Source organism: Cryptomeria japonica, unplaced genomic scaffold (genome assembly GCF_030272615.1).
Source record: "Cryptomeria japonica unplaced genomic scaffold, Sugi_1.0 HiC_scaffold_1913, whole genome shotgun sequence".
In the NCBI taxonomy this organism is placed as follows: domain Eukaryota; kingdom Viridiplantae; phylum Streptophyta; class Pinopsida; order Cupressales; family Cupressaceae; genus Cryptomeria; species Cryptomeria japonica.
Window position 1 is genome coordinate 7916 of NW_026730179.1, and position 11412 is coordinate 19327.

General features: G+C 33.0%; 1 protein-coding gene across 4 annotated transcripts; it reads right to left on the reverse strand.

The window, feature by feature from the left end:
* Positions 1–1803: 1803 nt before the first annotated feature.
* Positions 1804–10917, reverse strand: LOC131873527 (uncharacterized). Of its 4 annotated transcripts, none has more exons than XM_059216362.1 (9): positions 10709–10917; positions 9684–9721; positions 9489–9587; positions 8826–9396; positions 8500–8742; positions 7977–8290; positions 3646–3867; positions 3275–3546; positions 1804–2223 (listed from the first exon to the last, which is right to left on the reverse strand). In XM_059216362.1, the coding sequence occupies exons 6-9, from the start codon at positions 7994–7996 to the stop codon at positions 2216–2218; spliced, it is 522 nt and encodes a 173-aa protein (XP_059072345.1). In that variant the 5' UTR covers positions 7997–8290; positions 8500–8742; positions 8826–9396; positions 9489–9587; positions 9684–9721; positions 10709–10917; the 3' UTR covers positions 1804–2215. The 4 variants fall into 4 exon arrangements, 2 of the variants coding, with proteins under 2 accessions (XP_059072345.1, XP_059072346.1); XM_059216363.1 differs by lacking the exon at positions 1804–2223 and adding an exon at positions 2572–3069; XR_009371454.1 differs by lacking the exon at positions 1804–2223 and having other exon boundaries at positions 3102–3546; positions 10709–10904.
* Positions 10918–11412: the final 495 nt, after the last annotated feature.

The following is an 11412-nucleotide window of genomic DNA, read 5'->3' on the forward strand; positions in this document are numbered from 1 at the left end:
TGAATTAGTAAAGAATGAGTTAATTAATTAAATATTTTTTAAAGAAATTATTTAATTATTAAAAATTGAATTTAATTAAATAATCTTCTCATAACTAATTTAATTAAAAAAAAAATTAATATAAGAAAATGAGGTTGAATGATTAAAGATTAAGATAGAAATTGGATAATTATTAAGATGAAATGTGATGATTAAGTTAATTTAGAAGAATTTAATTGCATTAATTAAATAATTAAATAATTATTTAACTAATAAAGACAAATAATTAGATGTTAGTGATGAGACATTTTTAGGTGTCTACACATCCACTAATGAACTAGTTAGACAACATACCTTATTCATACCAACATAAAATAACTCTTAAGTAAAAAATAAATCTCTAAGTAAATTAAAAAAAAAAAACTCAAAATTGATAATTTATGCATTTTTAGACTGATGTATTTATAATATTTTATATACTAGTGGCAATACCATTATACCATTATACTAATCATATTAAAGAGAAAAATGCATATTGTACATAAAAACAAAAAACATATATTTATAAAATAATTATTTAATAAATATAATTAAATAATTCTAAAGTAAAATAAAATCATGGTTAAATAAATAAAAAATTATAGAATAATGTCTCAAGTCTGTTAGTTACTCAATATGGGAGGCAAACGACCCACAGACACCTCATGTACATTTTAAAATAGATGCATTTACGTATAAATTTACGTTTTCAATAAATTTAAGTGTTTTTCCTTTACAAGATAAACCTTACTACTTAAATTCACTTGTGCTTCAAACGTGACACAGTTTTACCCACAAATCTTTGTATTTATTCATTTATATATAAAATTACAAATATATAATATAAATCAATCTAGATTAAATGGATATTTCTAAAAATAGATATACTATTCAATTAAATATCTCTATAACATTTTGTTGACTGTTTTTAACTTTTTTACACCATTATATTCATTGTCTCTCTTCCCATAAAACAAGAGATAGAAAACAAAATTAAAATACTTTGTGCTTGCCATCTTTGAAGCAGGACAATAAAAAAATTAAATACTCCTAGGACAAATAGGAGAAAAGAATGTGAAATTGGATGCTTCCTTTTTCCCCGTCTGTTTCAAAAATAAGTTACTCAAGGATCAACAATGGACTGGTCACAAAAGACCAATAGATCAGTGATCACAGATCCATGAACACTCCAACAACAAATATAAGACCATAGCTCAACAATATTCAGATTTTGGATGTAAAGGCTTTGTATGAGAAAATAGTTTCTTAAATTAAAAAATTCACATACAATATACAACTTATGACTCTCTGCAGATTTTTGGGACTGTAACACAAATAAACTGCATACTACTCAGTGGTTGAAATTTAAGAAAGAGGCACTATTTGCTGAATATTAATACAAGACCATGTTGTCTACAGTATCACATCTGGATCTCTTAATTCACTGGGAAAGATGTCAAATTGAAAAAGATACTGAATTGCTGCACAATTTTTCATAGACTACAATAGAGAAATCTTTAATGCAATTTCACAGTATAGAATGCTGTCTCCCACTAGCAAAATTAATTTACTATTATGCCTTGCCTTTGATTCCACTGTCAGGCCAAGATTGAAGTGCAAGACAGAATGGTGTAACATTTTTAGTGAAAAAATGAAGATGCACTTTCTTATTTTATAGGCAGTAAAAAGCACAGTTTAATTGCCCAAGCAATTAAAAATTAAAACTACAAAAGCTAAAAACAAAACAAAAAAGTGTCTTAACTCAAGAGATCAACTCATTAAGATGAATATTTACACCATTCTCTTATTGGTCATTGTTTTCGAGAAGAAAAGTGTTCATGTGTTTTCTTCTCCGAGGGAGATTTTCAATAAGATTTAGGTTAATTTAAAATATAGTTTAACGTGCAATCAAGCCATTTATGGCTCAAATTTGTAAACCACATCAAGAATCTGGTAAGGGTGCTTAGTCAAAGTAGGACTGAAAACATAGAGGGAAATATGAGATCTATATGGTTGGTAGTAGGAGAACTAAATACACTTTTCACCCATTTCACTGCAAATATATATCTAACTTTACAACATTCAATCTATGATTTTAAGACGGTTCTTGTATTACAATTCCAGCACCGAAAATTCAATACTTGCTCCACTGCGTGATATCTGGAAGGCATTCTGGATTCTCATGGACAAAGTTGTTTTAGGTATCTGATATAGAAACACAAATCTTAGGTTGAAATATAGCTTTTTAAGAGAAAGAAAATGAGCAATTACATGAAGTTCACTTGCATTTTTTTTTCTCAATAGTGCTTATCTATAAAGTATATTGAAAATGCCTATCAAAAGGAAGTCAAGCTAACATCATATGGACATTTATAAATCAAGACAAATGAAGAAATTGTAATTTCTAAACAGAAAATAAACTACTCAGAATTTCTTTTATTGATGCAAATTTGAACAGCAACTAAGATTTCAAAGACAGAAAGGAAGAATTGTAATTTCTAAACGTAAAATAAACTATCCCGATTTAGCAAATGAGATTTGAGAAGAAACCAGAATTTAACAGAGTCTTGCTTTAAGCAAATTCACTTACAAAATTTATCAAGATCCATAACTCTCTTGTAAGAACAATCCTCACTTTCCCTGAAAAAGGCGAGTGGCTCGGTGTAGAGCAGCACATGATGCTGATTGGAGGTCCTACATTGGAATCTCAACTGGTGTACATAAAATAATGGAGACTAAAATATACTCTGGAACAACGTCCACAAGTTGTTAAAGAAAGATGAGGCTGAAGAAGGTATTGAAGGGATGCAGGCAAATCTATGCAAACCCAAATCACCATGGAAATTTTTAAAGGCAATTATTTTAGAACACAACTGTCCATAAGTAATGTCAAATGGTGGAGTTAGAGGGTCCTGAATGCATGCCCTTTAAAAGAACTGGGTATGTGAGGAAGTAGATCTTTAAAAACTATCACTTGTTAATATCATTATATTCTGCTCTCTTGCTTTCTCACTTGCTCTCTTGTTCTGATGATAGATCATGATGTTTAATCTGAAACGTTCGCAACATAAAAATCTACACAGTTAAATCTAGAAGAAATAACAAACATATTATCATATTTCTGTTAAAGTAGCATGCCATTCAACCCGATCCTCATCAGACTCTTTCCATGCTTGATTGTCTACTGTAAAATCAGAAAGGGAATTTTGCGATGACATGAAGAACAAGGGTAGTATTTTCATGTGGGAATTTTTACCAGAACTTTTAGCTTTGAGCAAATTGGAAAGTTCCAGCAATGGCCACTTTGAGTGGATGATATCCTTGGAGATAACCAGTACTGCTACTCTGCATTTCTCAGCGGCTTCAAATATACGAGCAGGGAAATTTTCAGCTAGTGACAAGCTTTGAGGATCCTCATCAACGAAGCAGGATACACCCTTATTTGTCAGCTCCTTGTGTAGCTCCCGAACTGGGACTTTCTGTTTCCCACTTTGACAGAGAAATACATCTTTAGGCACAGACCCATTTCTGTAAAAAGCAAAAAAGTTATTAATATGTTGGTTTGTTTCTTCTTTGACTCAAGAAAACAGATGAAAGAGAAAATCCATGAAATCAAGTGCACATCACCTTTGTGCTACTGCTGGACCCATCATTGATTCTTTCTCCTCCCATGCTGAAAGCATGGCATTGGACGACTTCCTTCTGAAAAAAATCCTTCGTGCCATCTTACTAACTCGGACATATAAGCTGGAGAATTGATCTGATGCAGAAGGCGGTAACAAGGATAAGGAGGCAATGCGACTCCTCTTACCAGCCTTTAACACTGAATGACCCCTCAAACTCTCGAGCCTTTAATCATGTGAATGTCAACAAATGGCCAAATATATCAATGGATTGCAAATGCATTTTGTCTAAAAAGTAGAACATAATAGTGACCGCATCATCTAAATAGGGGCCTGCACAAAAACGCACCTAAAGAAGGCAAATCATAAAACCTGACGCAGTGATCTTCTCGAACTCTAGTTGACCTCTGAGGATAAGGATGCGCGAATTATATATTAATGGTGAACCACCTCGTAGATTCGAGGGCGATAGAGGCAAAAACAAAAACATAAAAAAAAAAATCTTTTCTTTTGTTTGCAGAAAGGCTTAGGTGGGCGATTCCAAGATGGCCCACAAAACCTTCCACTGTGATTAATTTGAAAGGCCCTTTACAGACAGCGCGTTTGGTATGCAGGTATGAAAATGTAAATGCGATCCTGGCACATTGACACCCACCCAAAATTTCCAATTACCTTCCCAAAACGCAAAGCCTGGCTCGAGTAGGACTACGAAATTACGCGGCAGAAACCGTTCCAGCGTCCACTGTTTGGAAGGATTTGAAGGAATTTTTTTTTTTTTTTTAATTTCCAACGTTTATGGATGTCCAAAATGTGGAAGCATAACTAGTAATATATTACTAGTATAGCTATTCATAGAAGAATATAGGTTTTGGAGGTCTGTAAGTGTCATTAGGAGTAACAAAACTACAATCATGAATAGATCAACGCAGTAAATTTAAGGCTATTTCTCTGTGGCGGGTTTCATGTGGTGGGTTTCATGTTCTTGCTGGTTGTGGTGTTCGCAAGTCTGGATCTACATCAAAAACCAAAAAAATTGATCAGAAGTGGTGGTTAAACGGTTGATGTGGACCTCCCCTTGCGAAAACAAAATATTCTTCAAGATTCCACTGAGATTCCTTGTAGCTCTACTAATTTTAGTGATCAATTGATAAATTTGATAAAGGGCTAAATTTAGGTGGGGTCACCAAAAATCCCACCAAAAAGTGCTGATGTCACTTGTCCTTGGTCTGCACAGTGCTACGTATCTACCAAAAGCCTTTTTTTTGCCTTCATATTTTTTCTTCCAAATCTGAAATGAAAAATTGCTCCAAATTTATTGATGTCAAATTTTGATGATTTGACAAGTGTTTTAGGGATTTTTGGTCCTTCTAAGCACAATGACGAAGTTAGTTTCATCCCAAGCTGATTAGATTTTTGGCTGACCTTAGAACACACCTTAAAATCAATACCTTCAATCAATTTGACTTCAAGCCCCAATTTTGACAAAACGATAGTTGATCTTAGGCTTTTTGACATTGCGAACGTGATGGCGATGCCCGTTTAAACTCTAAAATTGATGAAAAAAAAAGAGATCCCACCACCAAATCCACAAAAAAACAAATCTAAGACCTTGCAACACTTCTAAACAAAGAGGCCTCTCAAAGCTTGAGAAGGGGCTTGCCGAATCCACTCTCTAATACTACGTTGAATTTTGCAACACAAGCACTTGCAAGATCAAATGGAAAACAAAACACCTTGCACAAATGAATGTTATATTACTCAAAAATAAAGAATACAAAATGAATTATAATTTTACAATGAGGTGCTTATAAAAGAAAGCACAAAGATGTCTTAAGCTAAATTTAGGAGAACTAAAGTGCAAGCATGAGAGCTAAATAAAGCTCAACTCTAGCTAAACTAAATGCACAAGAACTAAATTAGAAAAAAAAACATAACTAGCTGTTAAAAAACAACTAATAGCTAAATATGCTCTAACATGGACAACTTGAATTGAATGTTTCTTTCTCCAACATGCTTCAAATTTATTTTATCTATCAATAGATAAGACTACAAACACTTTCACAAAAATCTTCAAAATAATAAAGTATATAAGATATAATTTCTAATATAAAAATTACCAATTCATCGTATCATTATCACATGCAAATTGGACTACTCTTAATGCTTTATCATCATGTATCTTTTTGTTTGAAATAATTTTCTATTTTATCTCATAATATTTTACATTCATGAGCTTCATGACTATCTTCTCAACTACACTATTTGCACTACAAACTATGTAGACTATCATTTTGTTTGTCACGTTGAAAGTATCCTCTACCATTTATACTCTTATTCCTTTATTCTTCAATTGGCCTCTACCTCATAAATCAATATGGTTACCTCAAGAAGAATATTTTTTTATTAGGATCTTTGCATTTGATTGACCAAGACACATTTTCATGGATGTTATCAATTTTTTTTTCAAAATTATTTTCAAATTGTACCAATTTTAAGGCTATTAGATAAAAATCAACTTCATTACAGATATCAACATCTTGTTTTATGACTTGAATTCCAAAGTAAAACTCATTACATCACCACTCTTCTATTCAAGGTTGGATAATTTCAACTACAACTAAGTTAAATCCCAAGTATGAATGGGAATCATATAGGTCTCATAATTATTACAGACATCCCAAGCCAATTTCCATTCTTGTATGTGTTGGAATACATCTCCATTAATGAAGTCCCTTATCAAAACTAGAGCTCTTTGTAATTATTCATACTATCATACTTCCCTTTAAGAATATTTGGTGTTGTAGGGACATCAATGGGAATAATGTTATTGTGTACATAAAAATAAAACATATAATTTTTTTTTAAAATATTAAATAATTATTTAATAAATATTAATAAAATAATTTTAAAATAAAAAAACAACTCTTAAAGTAAATATATAACTATAATAAAAATTAATGTTTATTTACATTATGAGAAAGAATGTTATCATGTAAATAAAAATAAAATGTAACCAACAATTTAAAAATAAAAATTATAAAATAACTATTTAGCAATAAAATTATTTTTAAATATTATTAAAATAAAATAAATAATTCATAAATAAAAGAACCATTGAATAGCTCTTCATAAAAAATAACTTAAGATTTATATGTGAGATGTATTTGAGATATTATATATACAAAACACTATATTTAATCATTTATATACTGTGTTGCTAGGATATTTATCTTTAGAAAAAAATTCTAAAGTCTTGCTTTTTTTTTGAAACAATTTGTAATATATAAATTGAATAGACATACGATTGTTATGTAAATTACGAAGTTATGTAAATGTGTTCTTTGATGCAGGAAAATTAATAAATAAATTGATTCTATTGCAATAACCTTCGCATATTTGACTCAGGCACAGAGGGGCAAAGAATGTGAGAATTGGAAATCACTGTCATGCCAAGAGTGAAGTGCAGGACAGAATGGTGTGATATAATTAGTTGCTTGATTGCCAAAAGCAATAAATGAAAACACAACTAAATATGTGTTACCTCGTTAATATGAGTCATTGTTTTTGAAGAAAAATAAAACACTGTTTCCAAGATTATATTTGAGCATCACATGATTTCTTCTTCAAGAGGGACTTCCAATAAGATTTAGTCTAATTTAAACTATATAATTTAATGTGCAATCAAGCCATATAGGGCTCAACCACATCAAGCATTTGGTAAAGATGCTCTGTCAAAGTTAGACTGAAAACATACACGGAAATATAAGATTTATATGACTATTAGTAGGAGATCTATATTCACTTTTCACCCATTTCTCTGTAAATCTATGACTAAATTTAGAACATTAAATCTGCAATTTTAAGATACTCTTCTTAATACAATTCCACCACCAAAATTTCAATAGTTTTCTTTTATCTGGAGTATACCTGTAAGACCATTGGATAACTAATTTTATCAATCTTCTCTATTTTGACCATCCATCCTTAACTTGCATATTATAGCTTTCCTGCTCTCTAAGATAGATAGGAACACAATAAGAGTTTAAAAAGTACAACAATGTGAAGTTTAATATGTCCTATATGATTTCACAAAACATTTCCACTATAGTATTTTTCAGAAGTAATGCAGGTCTATAATATTTGAAATTACCTACCAAATGAAACTCAAACAAGCAGCATAGTGACACTGTGACATATTCAATTTGAACTTGCAGATTTCAGTATTGAGAAACAGAACTTCAGTTGAATTCAATGAAACTCTCCAACTTTACCCTGCATCATTTTATGAAATAAGTTCACCTTTATTTTTTACTATTAATTAATGGAGGTTCAAACCTGAATTTCAGCAAAGGCATGAAGTCTGCTAGCACACTCAGTTTAATCAGTCCTTCACAAAGTAGTTTTAGCTATTCGATAAGTGAACACGAGTCAATAGGCTGAAACTTCTGAGAGCTAAGGATTGAGGGGTATCCATTCAGCCAAATTCGCCTGGGATGTGATTCCAGTGTCATCCCTTGTGATGTCAGAACCTTGCACTCAGGCTTGATTCCTAGTGGACTTATTTGGAACCATTCAACTTCACCAGTAGACCAAAGACCCATTGACGTCCACCCTTTTTCAATTGCAATTTTTTTTCAAATAATGCGTATCTATATAATATACAGAAAATCCATATCAAAAGGAAGCAAAGCAAACACCATATTGACATTTAAAATTCAAGACAGAAAGGAAGAGTTGAAATTCTAATCATAATAAAATTGCTCACTGTTTCTTTTATTGATGCAGAATTGAGCATCAAATAGTATTTGAGAAGAAAAGCAGAATTAAACAGCACTTTCCTTGAGGCAAATGAACTTACCACAAATTATAAAGACCCATAATTCTTGTAAGAAAAATCCCCACTTCCGCTGGAAAAGGGCCGGTAGCTCATTGTAGGGTAGCACATCATACTGATTGGAGGTCCTCCATTGGAGTCTTAACTGGGCCATGGAAAATAACGGAGAATGCAATATACTCTAGAACAACAACGTCCATAACAATTGTTGAAGGAAAATGAGGTTGAAGAAGATGTTGAAGGGATGCTGGCAAATCCATGCAAAACCTAATCACCATGGAAATATTAAAAAACTTGGCACTTATTTGAAAACAAAATTGTTCAGAAGTAAGGTTAAGTGGTGGAGTTACCTGGTCTTGACGTGCATGCCCTTGCATGGAACTGGGTATGTGGGGAAGTAGCAGGGAGCAGATGGCTTCTACAACTTTATCTGTAAAACCCACCAAATCCTCAACTTCTTTGAACACCAAACCCTTAATTGACCTTACTTTTTTCAAAGCACCATGCCATTCAGCCCGAATCTTAGTAGAAATCCCCAACTCTTTCCATGCTTGGTTGTCTTCCGTAATTTCAGAAAGGGACTTTGGGGATATCATGAAGAACAGGGGCAGTATTTTCATGTGGGGATTTTTACCAGAACCTTTGGCTTTGAAAAAAGCAGAAAGTTCCTGCATTGGCCACTTTGAGTGGACAAAATCCTTAGAGATAACCAGTACTGCTATTCTACATTTCTTGGCGGCTTCAAAAATACGAGCAGGGAACTTCTCAGCTAGTGGCAAGCTTTGAGGATCATCATCAAAGAAGCAGGATACACCTTTATTTGTCAGCTCCTCGTGTAGCTTCCGAACAGGGATTTTCTGTTTGCCACTATGACAGAGAAAGACGTCTCTAGCCAAAGACACATTTCTTCCCTCACCATATCTGTAAAAACAAAAAGTTATTAATATGTTAGTTTCTTTTTTGAAGCAAGAAACATGTGAAGGAGAAAAAACCCTGAATCAAGTTCACATCACCTTTGTGCTGGCCTCATTGTTGCCTCCCTCTCCTCCCTTGCCGAAAGCACAGCATTGGAGGACTCCCTTCTGAAAAAGAACCCTCGAAACATCTTCAATCTGTGGCATAGTGGGGCAAATTGAGAAATTAATCTGGAGAATTCATCTGAGAATAAGGTAGTAACAAGGATAAGTAGGCAAAATGACAACTCTCACCAGCCGTAAACACTGAATGATCCCTCAAACTCCCAGGCCTGTAAGTTGTGGGTCAAACCATTCAATCAAGAAAGTAAAATGTATTAAATGGTCAAATATATCAATGTAATTTGGATATAAACAACAATTTTAAGTGCTTCAATCTGAGAACACGCTTCATAAATCTGAAACTTATAGAAAATTGTGCACAAGCAACAAAAGAAAACTGTATGAGAAGCAACAAGTCGGTTCAGCTTTCCAAAATGATTCTAGAATAAAAAGTCCCGTGTTAGACATCAATCCACCCAAATGACCCTCTTGAGAAAAACCATTCTATTTTCTTGAAATGGCATTACTTACAGTCCAGCAAAATGGAGAGAAACACTTACAAATTGCAAACTTCGGCCAATAAGAATTTTCAATTTAATGTTTATAAGTATGGAAATATTTTGATAAACATTTTATTCAAGAAAGAAAGATTTTTGTATAGTTCAGGATACTGGGCAGTCTGCATATGGATCTATATGGGTCTAGAATAATTTAAGTAATATGGGACTACAGGGTATTCCTTGAAGAGGCACCTAACTAACCTAACTAACCTATACCCAAGATCTACGTATCTTATCCCATTCAAGATTTGAACTTGTGATCTATTCTTTGACAGTGACACTAACAATGGTATAAATAAGACCTACATATCTTACCCACTATAGAATTTGAACTTGTGACCTTCAACAACACAAAAAACCCATTAACCATATCAAACAGATAATTTTGTATATTATGGATGGCAATTTGTCATCAAATCAAAGACTACCAACAGCCATTATTGTAGATCTCTTCTATACAATGAAGAAACTAAGCAGCGAACAGGCATTTTCACATGACCAAAACTCAATCTTAGAATGCTAGATAGTACAGAGCTATATATAGTTAGAATGCTAGATAGTACAGAGCTACATATCCTTCCTCTGGTAAAATTGTTATGGTGTAATCTTTATCTAATGATGAAATGGAGGACGATGGAAACAACAACTAAAACTCACCTGACTCCTCGCGACTTCCGCCAGAAATTCAGTATGATGCAGAACTCTAATTGTAGCCAATGACAGCGTAAAATGTCATTTCTATTACGGAGGGATTGTAGAAGCGGACCTCTTTCAACGACATTGTAGTACAGAGATGTTATTAATAGCTACCAATAGCAAGGAACGGAATTTATTATACCAATCAAATTCATTCCGTGTAAGGCGTTCCCTTCCCTACTGTGAGAAGGGCAGGGGTAACATGCCAGATCAACGGCTGAGAATTAATCTGACAAAATATGGAAGTCATATTTGCCGCACACGTGTTAGTATTTTTCCGTCAGTTACCGTTCCTGCCACCCGTTAGACGTTGGTTTCAAGGGGAGTGGGAACGACCCCAACCAGGAACGACCCCGACCGGAAGGCATCTAAGGGTCAAGGCAGCCAGTTGAATGCATGTGAGAAGATTGCGAAATTCATTTATTAAATAAATTAAAAATCAGAATATAATAATTAGAATATAATTTAGTAAAAATCAGAATGTAATTAGATTCTGATTTTACAGTGCCATCACATTCATATAAACAATAATTAGGGTGCTTCCTAAAAAATAGAGTCGCTGATGATTTTTAGGAATATTTTAAAGTTGTTTCCCATTAATTTTATTTTGCACTTCAACTTAAAAATTTAAACCCCTAAATTTAAGGACGCTGGTGGTCTCATGA